This window comes from Vulpes lagopus, chromosome 7 (genome assembly GCF_018345385.1).
Source record: "Vulpes lagopus strain Blue_001 chromosome 7, ASM1834538v1, whole genome shotgun sequence".
Classification (NCBI taxonomy): domain Eukaryota; kingdom Metazoa; phylum Chordata; class Mammalia; order Carnivora; family Canidae; genus Vulpes; species Vulpes lagopus.
The window spans coordinates 96714329-96735119 of NC_054830.1; the positions used below are offsets into that span (position 1 = coordinate 96714329).

The 20791-nt window shown below is 34.5% G+C and overlaps 1 protein-coding gene across 9 annotated transcripts in view; it reads right to left on the reverse strand.

The window, feature by feature from the left end:
* The window catches only part of CCDC171 (coiled-coil domain containing 171), a 340332-nt gene that overhangs the window by 193677 nt on the left and 125864 nt on the right, over window positions 1-20791 (reverse strand). For 8 of the 9 annotated variants that reach the window (XM_041762317.1, XM_041762318.1, XM_041762320.1 and 5 more), the window contains 4 exons: window positions 20519-20608; window positions 19075-19275; window positions 16251-16418; window positions 14231-14419 (listed from right to left, as the gene is read on the reverse strand). In XM_041762317.1, coding sequence (XP_041618251.1) covers window positions 14231-14419; window positions 16251-16418; window positions 19075-19275; window positions 20519-20608 — 648 coding nt within the window. The remainder of the gene's footprint in view (window positions 1-14230; window positions 14420-16250; window positions 16419-19074; window positions 19276-20518; window positions 20609-20791) is intronic. The other variant, XM_041762315.1, reaches the window with a different exon arrangement.

Consider the following 20791-nt stretch of genomic DNA (forward strand, 5'->3'; position numbering starts at 1 on the left):
CAAATACCCTTTCAAGGAAGACAATCTTTAAGAAAAGAGAAAACTGACATGAATTGTGGCTAAATAAGGCAGGAAGACCAGTGTTATAGAAGAGGAAGAGCCAAAAAAAAAAAAAATAGGATAATGTATTCTGAAGAAATAGAAACAATTCAGAATGCCTGAAGATGAGAATGATGGAAAATTGACAAGTAGATATAATAGATGATTAAGGTAAGGAACTTAAACTATCTGGAAAGCTAGGAGAAGCCATAAAATCCTGGAATTCACTCGCTTTAGTTAATGGATGGGAGAATCAGAAATATTAATAAAGACTGCCAAGAGTTGCAGGGAATGGGGGTAGAATGAGAGAAGCAAATAGAAGTTATAAAGGGTAATTCCATATTTTCTCCAAAATCAATTCCACTAGTTCAGTTGGAGGGGAAAACAGGAAAATTATAGGAAATCCAAGATAAAAGAGGCATACTGGCCATAGCTAGGTAGCAGACATAAAAATTAACACAATCAGGTGGCTGCCTATTTTACACATTCACAGTTCTCCAAGTCGCAGGCAGAAGTGTGTTTTCAACAAAAAACACTCTCTTTGAACAACAACAACCAAAAAAAGTGAAGAGATATATTTGCTAAAGATATTTTAAATATTTTGAAATAATATTCGAAGTCATTGGTCAAAATCGAATGGGTTGTTGAAAGATAGCTGAAGGGATCCCTGGGTGGCGCAGCGGTTTGGCGCCTGCCTTTGGCCCAGGGCGCGATCCTGGAGACCCAGGATCGAATCCCACATCAGGCTCCCGGTGCATGGAGCCTGCTTCTCCCTCTGCCTGTGTCTCTGCCTCTCTCTCTCTCTCTCTCTCTCTGTGACTATCATAAATAAATAAAAATTAAAAAAAAAAAAGAAAGATAGCTGAAAATATGTTAACTATACTGGAATTAAAATGTTTTAAATAAATAAAATAATTTTTTTTTAATTATAAAGGAAGAGAGTTGAAAATAAAGCAAGCCCATTCTGGAAAAGATTTAGTTAATTTTAGCATATGATAGATCTCAAACTCTTCTATATATACAGCTGGCCCACTTCAGAGCATCGGGCTGAAGGCAAAAAACATTTTAGAAAGGCAGCCAGAAACAAGGAGTCCTGAGATGGGGATGACAGAATAATCAAAACGTCGATCTATGTACTATATGTTGACTAACTGAATTTAAATTTTTAAAAAAGTGGACAGAAATGGATAAAAATCTGAAATACAATACCCAAAATACTCCACTTCTCTATATAGAGAGAAAACCAGGAACAAGCTGGAATGTTTTAAAACAGAATTGAGATTCTGGGCTTGCATGGCCCGTTTTCATTTAAGCTACCTGGTAGAAGCAGTAGCAATAAAAAAAAAGCAATTTTTTAATATCCTTATGTCATTCTATGGCCCCCAAATTTTCATCATTTGTAATGATTATACTTTTAAAAGTGCTGATTAAAATTAATTACTACCAAAAAAAATAAAAAAATAAAAAAAAATAAAATAAAAAAAAAAATTAATTACTACCACTATGGATGATTTCATGAGACTCCTATGATTTGTTTTGTAAGAAACAAATCCCATTCACAGACAACTTAAACAGTAAAAATAAGAGTAAGAATACATATGAAGGGGATCCCTGGGTGGCGCAGCGGTTTGGCGCCTGCCTTTGGCCTAGGGCGCTATCCTGGAGACCCGGGATCGAATCCCACGTCGGGCTCCCGGTGCATGGAGCCTGCTTCTCCCTCTGCCTATGTCTCTGCCTCTCTCTCTCTCTCTCTCTGTGACTACCATAAATAAATAAAATTTAAAAAAAAAAAAGAATACATATGAAGTTTATTTATAAATAAAAACTGAAAATCTCTAAATTCTATCTCTGAAACTAATTTAAAAAAATAAACATAGGGGTGTATATATCCTTTAAAAAACTAAATATAGGGGATCCCTGGGTGGCGCAGCGGTTTGGCGCCTGCCTTTGGCCCAGGGAGCGATCCTGGAGACCCGGGATCGAATCCCACGTCGGGCTCCCGGTGCATGGAGCCTGCTTCTCCCTCTGCCTGTGTCCCTGCCTCTCTCTCTCTCTCTCTGTGACTATCATAAATAAATAAAAAATTTTTAAAAAAACTAAATATAAAAAATAAAAATAAATAATTTCTAAACACTATTTAATGGGACACCTGGGTGGCTCAGTCAATTAAGTATCTGCCTTTGGCTCAGGTCATGATCTCAGGGTTCTGGGATCAGCCCCACATCAGGCTCCCTGCTCAGAGGGGAGTCTGCTTCGTCCTCTCTCTCTCTGCAACCCCCATCCTTGCTCGTTCTCTCTTTCTCTCAAATAAATATTTTTAAAAAATAAATAAATACTATTTAGTTGTCTAATAACTCTGTTGTCCTCAGCCAATCTTGGTTTAAGTAATTATAATCAAGATCCCAGGTACTGATTATTTTTTTTTTTTTTAATCAACCAGACCAAGAGGTGCCTGGGTAGCACAATTGGTTATGCGTCAGCCTCTTAGTTTCGGCTCAGGTCATAATCTCAGGGTCTTGAGATCAAGCCCCACCATTTGGCTCTGTGTTTAGTAGGTAGTCTGCCTGAATTTTCTCTCCCCCTCCCTCTGCTCCTCTCCCCCCTGCAATCTCTCTCTCTCTCTCTCTCTCTCTCACTTAAATAAATAAATAAATCTTTTTTAAAAAACCAACCAGACAAATACTCAACTAGATAACTAGAATTAATTGGCAGAGTGAATTAAAGATTTAAAAATAATGAAGCTAAATATTTAATAAAACTCTTATTGACAAATATTAACAACCCAAAAACCTCAATAACATTAATAATGAGAGTTTTGTTCATTTCTTAACAATTACATTTCTGCATCCCTACTGTCTCCACTGAGATGCCGAGCCACAGATCTGAATGCCCCACAGGCATCTCCACTTAGCTACTTCATAGTCCTCTCAAGCTAAAGTATGCAGTCCAGTACTATTGATTTGCCTCCTAAACATGTCCATAATAGTCCTCTTTATATCAATAAATGGTACCAACATCCACCCAACTGTTCAAATCAAAAACTTTGTAGTCAGTCTTAATTCTTCCTTTCACCCTATTCTGTACATTCCCAAACCAAAGATATCAGTAAGTAAGGTTGAGTTTACCAACAAAATACATCCTGATCCAACTCCATTGCTACTTGTGTCAGTTCCAGCTATTCACCATCAACCATTCATGCCCACTTCAATGCTACTGTCAGATTAGATCAGTCCAATCCTCTTGTTTAACCTCCTTGTCTTTACTGAACCAAGGTTCTCCTTGAGTCACAACTCCCCCACGTGCCCTCTGCTGCAAAGTCTTCAACTTCTCCCACGATCCTCAACCTGATGAAAAAGGAGAGAACGGTCTGCTCCTTTACTATTCAGACATGAAACTCACCACTTCCTCTCATAATTTAACCATGTTCTCTAGTACCCCCAGGTCCTTTCCTTTCTAACTCCCCTAACACTATTTAAATCCTAATAATCTTCAGAGTCCATTTCAGGGTCTATCTATTCCATGACACTTTCCACTATAATCTTCACTCACACTGATCTTGACCTTCTCTGAACTTAATTATACCACTCAGATGTTTAATTCCTACACTGCTACTTATTTCATGTGTGTATATCTACTCTCCCTCAAGTACAACAGACTGCTAATTCCTAGAAGCCAGAAGTATTTACTATAGTGCCTGTCACAGTGCTCTACACTGTATAGGTATTTAGTAAATATTGAAAAAATTAAATAATCCTTTAGAAGACGTTCCTTGGTGCTTAGCAAGTTTTTTGCTCATTGAAAAATGAGCATTGAATAGACAGTGAATATATAACCAATGAATAAAAAGCTTTACAAACATAAGGAGAAGAAAAATATAATCAAAAAAAGATATAATTTCCAAATACAATTTGGAACTTATCAACATGTCAGAATTCTGTTTTAAAGTTAATTCTAATATTCCACAGGGACATTCAGAGGTACTGCATTATTTATTGTGAATTATTCTTGAAGAACAAAGCTTGTTTGATGGTAACACTGGAAACAGCAATAAAAGCAATTTTCCCCTTAAAAAAAAAAAAATCCTGTTCTTTACCCAAGGAGATTAAAGGCCAATATTTTTAAAGCAAACATAAGGAACATCGCCTTCATATGGGACAAAAGCATTCCTAGTACTGAAAGAACCTGCTCCTTGGTGTGTTTAATTTCAAAAATAACATTTGCAAATTCCTCCAAAACAACACTCTTCTCTTGAAGAATTTTAAGAAACCATAAAAATATAGTATTGATATCTTTTATAAATATTTCTTTGGCATATCAAAAAAACTATATAATTTCACTAGTTTTTCCTCTACTATCTGATAAATTCAAAGTGCATCCAAAATGGGGGGAAAAGATACCTTCTTTGCTTAATGAATCACACGCTAACTTCCTGAAATTCGCAGGCTCCGTGGGAAGCCTTACAGTGCTATGTGAACTCTGACACTTTAGGCCAGAAATTAGACACTTCCCTAGGGAGTAATATTCTTTTTTATCATTTTTGCTTCCTGAGTTCTTATTCTTTATGCTGGCAAAAGACAAAATGCAAACTGGATACTCAATGATACACAGACATCAAAGGACTTCATTTTAAAATGTCTTATTTTTACAAGCTGCATTACCTTGTCTTTTTATGGAATGGTAATATTGTAAAATACAATAAATTCACCTGCTTATCTTATGATGTAAATGCTTCTCTGTTAAAACATATTTTGTGAAGAAAATGCAAACCTCATAACTTGCTGGGGGAGATATTAAAATGATGCAACAACTTTTGAAAACAGTTTGGCAGCTCCTCAAAAAGTTAAATATGGAGTTACAATATATGACCTAGAAATTCCACTACCTGACCTTCACATATATATATTCAAATCTCATAATAATTATTTACTTAAAAACACTATCTTCATTTTACAAGTCTAGCATGGCAAAAATATTATGTGCCAAAATGGTCTGTGTCTGCATTTACTCGTTTCTAAAGCAGTAAAAATTTAAAAATGCCCTTTGGATGAGCCAAACCTTCAAAAGAACAGAAAAGAACAGAATTCTCCTTATCATTAGACTGAGAATAAAGGTGTCAATATGGCAAGATGCTTTATTTGCCACCCATTAAAAGATACTACAACAGATTGATGATAAGTCACCACTATCTCTCAATTCTGACCTGCCTCATGTCTCCTTTCCTTGTGGGTTTTCAGACCCTGGCAAGAGCACCCAGGGTGCTACAGTCTCCTCTATAAAAACTTCAAAATTTGACCGCCTCCTCTTCTACATTTATAACATTCTCTTGGGAATTAATTACAGAGTTGTTGTGATAAACCTTACATTAGTTAATTTCTTGTATGTTTATATAATGACCTCCCAACTAAAATTGACAGTTTTTGAGGAAAGAACTAAGTATTATAGTTCTTTGTTAATACCACAGCATGGAACACAGTGCCCTATATATCTGGTATATCATGTATATGTTTGTTACTATTAAATACATTATGTAAAAGTTGTCTTGATATTCTTACCTATTACAGCAATTTTGTAATAGAATATACAAAAATTCAGTCTCATAAAAAAAAGAAGCCTGAGAGAAATAAGAGATAAGGAAACTAGCATCTCTGGATGGCTGACAGTAAATCACTAGGTAGGTATTTCATGCATTATTATGTTTAATTATTAATCAATCAAGAATCATTTGGAAATGCGAGTTCAAGAAATAAGAAACTGAGCTGTCACTAGATCCATTTTCAGGTATTACTTGATATACAAAAGCAGCATATATTTCTAAAAGAAACACATTGTAGTGTAATACAAAATGGACTAGAAGATCAGGATGATGATAATGTATTAAAAACAGGACATAATGTTCACTCTGCAATTTCCTTTTTTTTAAGATTTTATTTATTTATTCATAAGAAATACAGAGAGAGGGGCAGAAACATAAGCAGAGGAAGAAGCAGGTTCCCTGGGGGGAGCCTGATATGGGACTTGATCCCAGGACCCCGGGATCACCCTGACCCAAAGGCACTCAACCACTGAGCCACCCAGGCATCCCTCACTTTGTAATTTCTAACTGCCAAGTAAAGGGCTGAACATTTTATATCTGTTACCCCTATTCTAACCCCAACTCTAGAACTTTCTCACTACACAAGTAAGTGGTACCAGTTCTCCAAATCTTGGTTTCCTCATTTGTGAAACAGAAATGATGCTTAAATGACCTATCTCACATGGTTGTCATTGGGCTTAAGTAAAAGGAGGCCCGCAAAGTTATAAAAAAAAGCACTGAAAAATGTATCAAGCATTGAGCATTGTGTAGATTCAATTGATGGCCTTAAAAGAAAAAAAATAATTTCTAGAGCAATTACTTCAGAAGCAGAAGACTTTCTGCTATTTCATTAGAGGTACCCTTTCATACCAACTCAGAGTCCATCAATGTGTGGTGTGCACAGGATTTGTCAAACTAACTCCCGGTGAATCATTCCAGGCAGGCATGTACACCTATCACCTTCAACAATATAAACAAAGCTGAGCTTGGAATATTTTTGGAATTCAATTAAAAAGAAAAAAAAGTTTTAACATCTAATAACATTAACTCAGATTTCTTGCCAAATGTATTCTTAATACTGTCATACAAGAAAAAAAAAATACTGTCATACAAGAGAAATAAAATGCAATATATTATGATGAACCTGAATTTGATTTTTGTTCTCCATTCTGAACTCACTTGATTTTATTAAGATGCCAAATAAACCTAAAGTATTTACAATAAATATTACATCAAGGTTAACCATCCTTCACTGATAGGCAATAATCTTTATTCTATGGGATGCCTGAGTGGCTCAGCAGTTGAGCATCTGTCTTCAGCCCAGGGCATGATCCTGGAGTCCTGGGATTGAGTCCCTCATCGAGCTCCCTCCATGGAGCCTGCTTCTCTCTCTGCCTATGTCTATGCCTCTCTCTTTCTGTGACTCTCATGAATAAATAAATAAAATCTTTTTTAAAAAAATCTTTATTCTACTGAGGAAGTTCTTTTTTTTAAGATTTTATTTATTTATTCATGAGAGACAAAGAGAGAGAGAGAGGCAGAGACATAGGCAGAGGGAGAAGCAGGCTCCATGCAGGGAGGCCGATGTAGAGCTCAATCCCAGGACTCCAGGATCACACCCTGGGCTGAAGGCAGGTGCTAAACCACTGAGCCACCCAGGCATCCCAGGAAGTTCTTATTCCAGCAATTCCATCTTTTTCAGATAGAAAAGACAGAAGAACATAAATATTTTACAAAGCAAAGTTAATACGAGAATGTAATGTAGCACTCAACCCAGATGCTTCAGGAGGCATACATACTTGAGATGCATTTACATGATGGCTCCAAAGTATTTAAGAGTTACCAACCATGTGGCCTGGTGCCACACATTTTACCTAATGCTAAAAACATGCTGTGATACAAAGACCAAGGTTCCTGTTGTACAAGTATCATGTATCTAATATCATTTCCACTAATTGTTTCAAAGCTTACATATACAAAAGTCTTGCAAATAAACTCTACTATGTTTCTCCAGATAAAAACAATTTGATCCAAAACTTGTTTTTTATTTAATTTATCTCTTACTAGCCATTTCTTTACAATAATCAAACATTAAACACAGAGTCCTATAGATAAGTCATTTGTTTTCTGGCAGAAGGCTTCTTGTAATAGATATGTTCATCTAACACCAAATGTCCTCTACAACCTAAAATCCTATGCAACAACTGTGGATTTTGTTCTTCATGGTTTCATCAACATAATTTTTGAAAATATATTAAGTAAGTAAAAAAAAAAAAAAAGAAAGAAAAGAAAATATATTAAGTAATATAAAATGAAAATAATACTATTTGCATTGTAGCTTTGGGAGAAAAAAGCCAAAATACAGAATTAATCATAACAAAATTTCCTAAAATAAAATATATACATCCCATAATATGCATTATAATAGCAATTTACCAACTATAAAACCCAAATGAATTGCTGTGTATTCAATTATACTTTATGAAAATTCAAATATGTATATAAATAATATAGACAATATAACAATATATAATAATATAATAATATTATTAATGTACTTTTAAGAATATTGAGTTACTTTCAATTTGCATACCCATGGATCAAAGCCTAGCGTGTCACATGGTCTTGAGAAAGAAGTCTTCAGTGAGAGCCTCTCTTAAAACATTAGCATTTGTGATAACTGACTCTCTTAGTTAGGAAAATGAATTACTATGACATAACACAGATAAGATAGTTTGACTATCTTATCTCTGCTTTGGCTATTGGGGTCCTTTGTGTTTCCATACAAATTTTAGAATTATTTTTCTTTGGTATTTTGATGGGGAATACACTGAATCTGTAGATGGCTTCTGGATGGTACAGCCATCTTAACAATATGAAACCTTCCAATCCATGAACACAGAATGTCTTTCCATTAGTTTATGTCTTCACTTTCTTTGAGTAAAGTCTTACAGTTTTCATTGTACAGATCTTTCACTTCCTTGGTAAAATTTATTCCTAACTTTTATTATTTTTGATGCTATTGTGAATGGGATAGTTTTCTTTATTTCTTTTTCCAATGTTTTATGATTTCTGTAAGTTGATTTTGTCCTGCCACTTTACAGAAATTACGGATTAATCCCAACAGTTTTTTTATTGGCTCTTTAAGGTTTTCTATATAGGGGCACCTGGGTGGCTCAGTGGTTGAGCCTCTGCCTTTGGCTCAGGTTGTGATTCCAGAGTTCTGGGATCAAGTCCCACATCAGGCTCCCTGCAGGGAGCCTGCTTCTCTCTCTGCCTATGCCTCGCCTCTCTCTCAGTCTCTCACAAATAAATAAAATCTTGAAAAAAATAGTTTTCTATGTATATAAGATACTATCAGCAAGCCATAGTAATAAAAACAGTATTATACTGGCACAAAAATAGACACACAGACCAATGGAACAGAACAGAGAGCCCAGAACTAAATCCTGGTATCTACAATCAACTAATTTCGACAAGAGAGCCAAGAACATGGAATGGGTAAAAGATATTATTTTCAAATGATGCTGGGAAAACTGGAGGAACACACACACAACAATTAAATTGGACCCCTAACTCAAACAACTCACAAAAATTAACTCAAGACTTAAACATAGGGGCAGCCCGGGTGGCACAGCGGTTTAGCACTGCCTTCAGCCCAGGGCCTGATCCTGGAGACCCTGGATCGAGTCCCACATCGAGCTCCCTGCAAGGAGCCTGCTTCTCCCTCTGCCTGTGTCTCTGCCTCTCTCTCTGTCTCTCATTAGTAAATATATAAAATCTTAAAAAAAAAAAATCTTTAAAAAAAGACTTAAATATAACACCTGATACCAAGAAACTCCTAGAAAATAGGAAAGGAGCTCACTGATACTTAGCAACGATTTTTTGCATATGACACCAAAAGCACAAACCATATAAGCAAAAATTGACAAACAGGACTACATCAAACTCAAAAGCTAATGCACAGCAAAAGAAACTAACGAAATGAAAAGGCAGCCTACTAAATGGGGAACAATTTTTGCAAATCAATACATTAAATGAAGGGTTAATATCCAAAATATATAAAGAAGTAACACAACTTAATAATGAAAAAGTAATCCTATTTTTTCAAATGGGCAGAAGGACTAAATAGATATTTTTCCAAAGAGACATCAAAATAGTTAACAAGCACATAAGCAGATAGATGCCCAACATCACTAATCATCAGAGAAATGCAAATTAAAACCACACTGAGATATCACCTCACACATGCTGGAGTGGCTATAGAGCAAACAAGAGACAACAGGTGCTGGAGAGAATGTGGGAATGTAAAGTAGTCCAACCACAATGGAAAACAATATGGAGGTCATTCAAAAACTTGAAAAAACACCTACCATACATTCCAGCAGCTCTACGTCTGGGAATATACTCAAAGGAATATTTTCATTTCAAAGAAATGAAAACAGGAATTTGATGAGATATATGCACCCTCATATACAGTACTACAGCATGATAGGAAAACAACCAAATGCTTATCAACAGATGAATGGATAAAAAAGATGTGATATATAACACACAATGAAATATTATTCAGCCATGAGAAAGGAGGATATCCTATCATTGCAAAAATACAGATGGACTGTGAGCACATTATGCTGAGATAGGCCAGATAAGAAGTACTTATACATGGAATCTCAAAAGATCAAATATGCTAAAAAACAAAAACAAAACAAACAAATAAACAATAGAAAGTGAAATAGTGGTTACTAGGGGATGCGGGATTGGAGTACAGGGATAAAATTGATTAAATTGATGCTGCGTAAAGGTACAAACTTGCTATGAGTACTAAAATAGTGATAGAGATTAAATGCACAGTTTACTAAACATATACAATAATAATATTGCACTGTAAGTATAAAATGTGATAAATATTGTTACAATGGCAATCATGTTACAATATATAAATGTATCAAATTAACATGATGTACATCTTCAATTTACAGAATGTTCCAGGTTAAATTTATCCAATAAAAAAAAACCTGATAGAAAGTGAAGAAAGTTGGAAAAGTCACACTCCCTAATTTCAAGACTTCCTAAAAACCTACAAAAATCAAATCAGTAGAGTATTAAAAATGACTAGATACATAAATATATGGAACATTATTGAATTGAGAAAGTCAGAAATAGACTTGCACAAATATAGCAAATTGATTTTGACAAAGTACAAAGGCAATTCAATAGAGAAGGACAATCTTTCAATAAATAGTGCTGGATTACTGAACATCCATATGAAAAAAATGGACATCAGCCCATACTTCTCATCTTTACAAAAATTTACTGAAAATGAATCAAAGACCTATTGTAAAACCTAAAACTACAAAACATAGAGAATAATAGGAAGAAATCTTGGTGACCTTGCACTAAGCAAAATTCTTCGATACAACACTAAAAGCATAGTACATAAAAGAAAAAAATTGATAAGTTGGACTTTATAAAAATGTAAAACATTTGCTCTGCAAAAGTAATTTTAAGTGAATGGGAGAAAATATTTACAAATCACATATCTGACAAATGGCTTCTTTTCAAAATTATATAAACAACTCTCAAAATTCAGTGACAAGGAAACAAGCAGTCCAATTAAAAAGTGGGTAAAAGATATGAACAGATAATTTACCCAAGAATATATACAGATGGCAAATGAGCATATGAAAAAAAAACACTCAACATTATTATTCATCAGGGAAAATGGAAATTAAAACCACAACCACTCCTCGCCTACTAGAATATCTAAACAGGAAAGAAAAGATTACGAAACCACATACTGGCACAAATGCAAAGCCATTAGAACTCCCTTACACTGCTAGTGGGAACTCAAAATGGTACAGCCACTTGGGAAAACAATTTCATAGTTTTTTACCATATAACCATTCATATAATATATAAATATGTACTTACCATATAACCCAGAAATCATACTCCCCTAAGTATTTACCCAAAAGAAGCAAAAACTTATGATCACACAACCTATTCATGATAGGTTCTTTAGTCATCATCACTAGAAAATAAAAACAACCCAAAAGCCCATGAGCAAATATAAACAAACAGTGGTACATCATACAAGGGAATATAACTCAGCAGTAAAAAGGAATGATATATGCAACAACATGAATAATTTCCAAGCATATTTTTCTAAGTGGAAAAAAGACCCCCCCCAAAAAAAAAAGAAAAGAAAAAAGACCCAAAAAGCTACATACTGTATGATTCCATTTATATGACATCCTAGAAAAGGTAAAGGTAAAACAGTAGGGATACCCAACAAACCTATGGTTCTTGTATATGGTCAGTTGTTTGTTTTTTTGTTTTTCGTTTTTTGTTTTTCAAAAAGGGACCGAGGCTATTCAATGAGAAAAGTAGAGTCATGAACAATGGTGTGGGAAGAAGAAATACAGGGGAAAAATGAACCTCAGCTTCCATCTAACATTACATATAAAAATTAATTTGAGATGGATTGCTGACCTAATCATAAAAGCTAAAACTTTAAAACTTCTAAAAGAAACAAGAGGAGATTATCTGCACAACCTTCAAGTATAGAAACATTGCTTACCACATAAAAAAAAATACTCAAAAAAAATTTATAGGTTAGACCTCATCAAAATCTTAGTTTGTGATCATCAAAAGAACCATTAAATCATGAAAAGGCAAGTGAAATATTGGAACTTGTAATATACATGTGTAACAAAGGATTTATCACCAGAATATCTAAAGAACTCTTACAAATCAATAATAAAAACACAAATAACCCCAAATTTTTAATGGGCAAACCTCTGAAGAGACACTTCACAAAAGAAGACATATGAATGGCCAATAAGAACCTGAGAAGTACTGAACATCATTAAATGCCAAGAAAATATGAATTAAAACCACAATGAAATACCTTTTTAAAACTACTAGTATGGCTAAAATTTGAAAGACTGACAATACCAAATGTTGCAGAGGATGAAGAACAATAGAAGCTCTCATATATTGGTGGTAGAAATATAAAATAATAGAACCATTACGGAAAAAAACTATGATACTTTTTTTTTTACAAACATACACCTACCCTATGACCTAGCAATTGCACTTTTAACCAAGAGAAATGAAAGCCATATGTCAACAAAATACGTCTACAATAATATTTGTTGCAAATAACCATCAACTCACATTCTATCAAATTATGGTGTAATTACAAAATAGAATACTACTTGAATATAAAAAAAAAGAATGAATTTCGAACACATACAACAACATGGATGAGTATCAAAAAAATATTTTGATTCGTGCCTCACCTGGAGCACCAAAACAATATATATATTTTGAGTGAAATAAGCCAACTAACAAACATTATGTACTGAATAATTCCATCGAGAGGAAACTGATAGCAAGTGAAATAAATCTGTGAGGAGAGGATCAGAACACTGGTTGCCTATGGAGTGGAAACTGGAAAAGGGCACAGAAGAACTTTCCCAGGTAATGAAATATTTTAAGTTTTAAGTGAGATATGGTTACATGGGTCTTCGCATTTATCAAAACATCAAACTGTACACTTAAGATCTGTTTACTTCACTGTCTGTCAGTGCTACCCTCTAAGGAAAATATAATAAATTGTTAGGTCTTTATTTCAGTAGTAGAAAATGCAGACCATATCACATGGTACCCTGCAATACTGAACACATGACTACTTTTAGAGAGTGTATTCAGCCATTCAAATTCATAGAGAAAGGCATAAGCTTTGGGAAAGCATAATGCTATTATGTTAAGCAATCTGAAACTGTTTATTGACAAACAAAAATAATATGGTTTCTTTCTTTTAATTAAACTTGCCAATATGAGTATGAACCAAAATAAGTATGGACCAAATAAAGAAGTTACATACTAAGGTTCCTAAGTATCTTATCTTGGAAATACATGAACTATTACTAAAGTCAACACCAAAAACAGTATACACTATCATTCATTATGTTATTCCTGATCAGTAAGGGATGACAGTTAACAATATAAATTATGATGATAATAATTTGTATAGGAAAAATATGGTTATGTTACCTACCCATAATTTCTGTTCTCAACTGAATCCAACACAGAAGACAGGATATGTCCTACACTCAGTTATTTTGCTACAGGGTGTACAACTATAACTCTAGTTCTTATATAATGTTAGGAGGTATAACAAATTTCAACCCCAGATGAATTAAAATGATGGTTCACATTCGAACCCCTACAAATGGGATAAACTGGATAAAAGATTATCACATTTTACCAAATCTCTTAACCTTTTATTTTAAAAATAAATAAGGGAAATACAATTTTAGCATCTAATTGATCAGTACAGTCTAGGATGTTTTAACCAAAAATCTATCTGCTTCCCAACTTAAGTATAAGATAATTCTTAATACACACGCAGGCACATGCATGCACACACACACATTCATTTGTGAGTATGTGTATGTGTTCGATGATCACATGTATGTGTGCCTAACAAATTCTATGTGGTCCTCAAAAAGTTCTAAACAGATTTGGCATCGGTACTAACAAAAAATACTCGAAAGAGTGAAAGACTGAGCCCGCTATTTTTTAAAGCTCTTTGCAGAAGCAGTGTACCTGTGCCCTCTTCTGTACCTCCAAGAGGAGCTCAGAGTACTGCAGCTCCAATTCCTTCTTCTGTATGTGCCAACAGCTCTCTTGGGCTTTGATCTGCTCGGCCACTTTGTTAAAGGTGTCTTCCTGGGTCTGCTGAAGTTCTTTCATTGTATCAGACTTGTTTTTGCAGATATACTCCAGGTGACTTATCTAAGTGGGGATATGCAAAGGAGAATGAGATTTGTTCACAAAACATTTCTTTGTATCACCGCCCCAAACACCATCCAAAATCTTCTGCTATGCTTCATTCCTAAAGTTCACATACAAATCTTAAGTTAAAATGAAAACAAAAATTAAGAAACAAATCAGTTAAAAAAAAAAAAAGAAAGAAACAAATCAGTAGGACAAATTATCATATTTTCGGTGAAAATGGTATCATATTTATGTATGTGTGTTTAGAGGACAAATCAATTTTTATCTCTCTAATAAAGTTACTCATTCTTTTTTTTTTTTTTTTTTTTTTTTATTTATTTATGATAGTCACAGAGAGAGAGAGAGAGAGAGGCAGAGACACAGGCAGAGGAAGAAGCAGGCTCCATGCACCGGGAGCCCGACGTGGGATTCGATCCCGGGTCTCCAGGATCGCGCCCTGGGCCAAAGGCAGGCGCCAAACCGCTGCGCCACCCAGGGATCCCTCATTCTTTTTTTTTTTAAATAAAGTTACTCATTCTATAATCAACTTCACTGAGAAAATTAAGAAGAATATTCTTACTTCTAGAACCAAAGCTCAAGTTGTTCACATATCTCAATGAGAAACAAAATATTTCAATGAGATTTGCAAATCTACCAACATCTTACATATAATAAAACAGAATGTTAAAATCATTTTTTATTTCACATTTAAAACACTAGAAAGAAAATCATGATCTAATGTATACTACAATTAATAACTGCTCTGAAACTATGAAAAACTATTAAAACATAATACCATTTCAGAGGGCTCAAACATGTACTCATTTTCATTATCGGTCATTTTCAAGCCCATTATGCACACATTTGCAATCATGAACAGCATCTGTGCTTCTCACAATTTATTACCTCATTTCCTTGATCTTACTTCTCAGGGCTTAAGGTTGTGCTTGCCAATCAAACCAAGGTAACATGTTCTCACTCTAAAATTGGGCCAAGATGCTGTTTCATTAGTTCAACAGATTGGAGGAAAAAAAAAAACTTAGGTAACAGGTTTTTTCCTCATGTCTCATAAGAGCAAATGCCATGGCAACCAAGATCTGGAAACTGGACCACATATTACAGTTCTGACCAGTTCGATAGACCTAGGATGAGAATCAGTATCTTTAACAGTGGAATACGATGGTCTGCTCAGTTGTTTTAATTTTCCGTAACCAAAAGAAGGGTTTTTGGTTTTGGGTTTTTTTTGAAAGACTGAATTCCTGGACTGGTGAATGGTAAAGTGTTCCTATAAGTCATTTCTGTTTTCACCATGTATACTTCATACACGCTACAGCACTGAATGTGTTTTGTAATGCATGGTTTGCTATAATTCAAGAAACAGCATAAACATAATTTAAAATTTTTAAGTTCTTTTAAAGTAACACCTCGTTATTTCCTGGGCAAAAATTCTGAGATCGTGTTTTTGAATAACTGTATCTTGTTTCTGTTTTATGCTAACATAAAGAGTTGGTTTATTCATGTAAATGACTAAGTTCTTTGAATTGCTTCATCAGTAAGATTAATTTATTTTCTTTTAATTAGGTCCCTGTGGCTAATACTGGCTAGCGGTATTAGCATGTCCTGCACAGAGTGTGGAGCTCAGAGACTTCACACACACTTCAGTCACATTTATGTGCCTACAGCAATGGCATCAAACTGAGCTGTAGACAAGCCATAATTAATGGTATTGAATTATTAACATACAAATTCTTTTTGAAATAAGATGAGTGTCAGCCCCTCTTAATGATACTGTGATGTGGACAAATGTCACTGAATCTAATAGAGGTATCTGGTGCCTGAGGACAGTTACCTTCTCATTAGCCCTGGTGAGGTCTGCGATCAGGGCATCAACATTCTCCTGCAGGACGGTACAAAGCTCAGTCCAAGAGAATTTATCCAGCATGCCTTCTGGTTGTTTCATGAGCACACAGCCTGCTATCAAGTGCTGATACAAGGTATGAAGAAAGGTTAGCTTCTCCTGTTAGGAAAAAAAGAAATTAATTTCAGTATATCAACACTGTAAGAAGTAAAACACATACTATGCGTGAGGAAGAATTTGTTTCAAAAACTTGGAAAGGAATTAAAATACCCAAGTCTTGAAATACTGTCATTTTGAGTGACTTTTTTTTACATTCAAAACTAAGCATCAAGCAAAAACTTGGAATTGCTTAAACTTGGTATTCAAAACCAAAATCTGTAGTCTAGAAGCCAGAAGACCAGGGTTCTGACCCCAGCTCTGCTACTGCTGAGGATGTGACCTAAGTGCCTGCTCAGGCATCACCTTTCTCAGCTCTGACATGATGTATCTGGACTAATTGTTTCTAAGCCCTTTTGACTAGGTGCCAATACAGTAATGCTATAATTTCACATTTATATTCACCAAAACAGATGTTATTTAAGTCAGAAAACCAATACAGAGAGAAGAGTGTTATTCAACCCCATTAAAGACAAAGTTACACCAATATCTGTGCTTTACATGTACACAATTACTCAGCTTTCTTCCTCCTCCAGAGATTCCAGTTTGCTTACCACTTATAGGAAATCTATCCCTAGCCCCTTAGGCAAAGCAGACAGTGATATGAAAGATATGGAAGAGGGGCTCATTTGTTTTCCCTGAAAGTTCATATAGTATTTGGCACATTGGGCACTTATAGGTGTTTATATATTACAAAATAACAGCCAAAAGAAATGGACACAGCCACCTAAGACATATTTTAGAAACTGTCCAATTAGAAATATGTAATAAAAAGTTCTTTAAAAGTATATTGCCATTGTGGTAACTAAACCATCCACTGCTTAACAATCCAGAAACATTCTGTCATAGAATTCAGTAAAGAGCTGATAAACTTTTTTACTAAAAAAAAATTTTTTTTTAGTAAAAAAAAAATTTTTACTAAATTTTTACTAAATTTACTAATTTTTACTAAAGTGCCAAATGGCTCTCTTTATAAGGTGTTTCATCTGTAAAATGCCAAAGAGTGGAACTCAAGATGAGGTCAGTGTAAAGCTGCGAAAGGATATTTTATCTAGATAAAATAAGTTCCTTTAAGTTTTTTTTAATAGATCAGCAAGAAAACTCTTAATAGGAGAAAATTTGAGAGGGGAAAAAATAGAAATGCTAATCTTCTACATAAGACAAACTGTATACAGCATTTGTAAAGGTTGTGTAATTATAAATTGTGGGGAAATTTTTCATATATATTATTTTTCCTCTATATATACATCAAAATGTGTATCTCTAGTTCTCTCTGTATGCCACCTGTTTTCCAAATATAACACGTTAAAACCAAAAAAATTGTAATATGCAGTTACAACCACAAACTTGAATGAGGGTATCAGAAGAATCTTCATAAATATGTTATGCCTTTTTCTTTTTTAAGCAATTAAGGATGTCTTTTGCATTTTCAATGGGTTGAGATGTTCAAAAATCTTATTAAATATAACTAACTAAATGTAATATTCAGGCACTAAAAGTCTTCACCCTCTACATTTTGCCAAGTGATCAAGTTCATCCTAAGGATAATTCATTGTGTCGCCATTATGTCCTTTTTGCTTGGGCTGTGATAAACCATGCATGATAATCATCCATTTGGCGTGAAAAGAGAATCTCAAGATCCAAAATCAATTCACACATGTTGAACCCAACCACAATGCTGTAGACATGCTGACTTTACAATACAGGCAGGCTTCTAGTTTCCTTCACTTTAATCATTATCTGATGTGTAGAACAATTCCAGCCCCTTCATGTGGACACAATTTAAATCCCAGACTGTAAGAAGAGTGGAAAGAATGTTTCCTTTTTACTCTCTTGGCATTCATGTTCATATTTGTTGGAGTAATGAACTCAATATGCAGGACAACTCAGATAAACCAGTTCCACACTAGCTAAACTAGCTCTATATCCCACAGGCAAGAGAATATATACTACAACAATTCCATTCATATAGGCTCATATGGAATATAAAAGTTTCATCATAATATTTTATGAAAATAATAATAATATTTTAAGAACTCACTAATAAATAAAAATGAATAGGAAACTCTCAAGAGCATCTAAATCAAGTTTCAATATTGTGGGGCTTGTCTCTTCCTAAATGTTGGTTAATACCCTACAGTTATAAGAGTAAGGAGACCGTCCATTAAAGCTGATATTATTCCTGTTTTGCAAATAAGGAAACTGAGATGTGGGGAGACTAAGCTATGTGGCTTGTCCATATTTACAGTCTGTAAACAGAAGTACCGTGAGCCGAGTCTAGTTCCTCCTGATTATAAAAACCGTAAAAACCAAATACTAAACTACTAAATACTAAGCTACTCGACTACTGAAATAAAAAAAAATAATTTTGTCACTGGCAAATAGGCAAAATTTGAAAGGACTGTTAGGAACCTAAGTGCTTGGGACATGATGTTCGAGAGAGGGGTTAAACTTCATCACTTCTCTCCAGAATAGGATAACATGAATGTAACGGAGTAACCAATTCTGTGCCTGGTGTGAACATTTCAAAAGAGTCAGTTCAGGACAATTTTTTGAATTAAACCAAACCAGAGTAAAAACAGCCACTTGATGTATGTATATTTAGAAAACTGAAATTAGTGAAGTCCCTTCCTGCTGGGCATTGCATCTCCAGTAATACCTCGGTATCCTTATGGAAAGCCTGGGCAAGCTTCTGCAGTTCACTCTCCGACTGGGCTGCTCGAGTCTTTTCCTTCTCCCAGCAGTGCAGCACATTTTGTAGTTCCACTTTCAAAGTGCTTACAAGAGCCTCTCTGTCTGCACATTTAGTGCGTAAATGACTTAACTCTTTACTGACATCAGCCAGTTTATCCTGAAGGTCCTGCCAGAGATAGAAAACAAGATTTGCATGAAGGCCAGCCAGTAAAGGGGTCAAGGATGCAAACAAAAAATATAGAGTGAAGACCTCCAAAGCTTTACTATAGAAGAATCAAAGGGCAAGCATTTGACTATAGTGTTCAACATTACGGTATTTTATTGAATGTGTTTTCTTTTTTTTTTTTTTTTAATTTTTATTTATTTATTTATGATAGTCACACAGAGGGAGAGAGAGAGGCAGAGACACAGGCAGAGGGAGAAGCAGGCTCCATGCACCGGGAGCCCGACGTGGGATTCGATCCCGGGTCTCCAGGATCGCGCCCTGGGCCAAAGGCAGGCGCCAAACCGCTGCGCCATCCAGAGATCCCCATTGAATGTGTTTTCTAAGTGTACTATTTTCACTCAAAAGTTAGAAAAAAACATTAGGTTTTAACACTGAATCATAAAATGTTCATAAGATAGCTAAATTCCAAAAAGCTCTTTGAAAAGGAGTTTTCCTTTTAATTCATTATTTTAAAAAGATAGCTTGGTAACTCAAAAAATTTTCATAACATGTAAATGACATTTTTAAATGAAATCTTTTACATTTAATATAAGAACATTTACTCCCCAATGACATCCAAATACTGATAGAAATCTCAAGTGTGTGACATAAAATTCCAAACTCTTTATTCTCCAACCTTATTAACAAATTCTACTGAAGTCTGTCCATGACAAGCTCAACACGAACCAACAACAAAAATTTCCAACTCTGAGACTCGCCTCAGTATAATCTTGCAAAGATGTAGTACACAAAACCAGGGCAAAATATAAAATAAACTCTTGTCTTGGACCTTAGCCAGGTGCAGTGTCAGCCCATTACTAGGTATGATGCTCTAAAAACAATTGCTCCACCCTAAAATGAAGAAAACCGACTCCAAATACTGATGTGCTTATGTAAAATATGTCAAATATGTATCTGAGGCTGGGCATTAAATCTTAAATCATTTTTTGAATCTACAGTATTATAACTAAATCAGGGAAATACATCTTTCCTTTAACCAAAATAATTTCCAACCAAGATTTTTTTAATGAAAAATACATTCTTGTTACTTTAATCAATAAAAAATAATAATCAAAATTGTATCCAAATGTACTTAAAAAAAATACGAAGACACATTTTCATATATCTCTACTTTAAAGTATTCCCTAGATAATCATATTTGTTTCTTAATATAATAGGAAAAAGTTATTTCAAGTCATAATACCTTTATATTTTTAGTGTGAGATTCTATCTTCTGTTTGGTAGAATCAAGTTCGTTTGATGCCTTTTCCTTAGCATCATTCACGCTGTTTAACTGATGAAAGAAAACGTAAATTAATTTTTTTTATGTTTCGAGGGTAACTCAAAAGCTAATCTTTAAATGTTTTTTATGCAATTATTTAAAAGCCAATTATCCAATAGTGATTAAGAGTCCTAAAAAATTATCTCTTTTGGTTAACTAAGTCATTTCTGTCACGAATTCACATAGCTAAAAAGA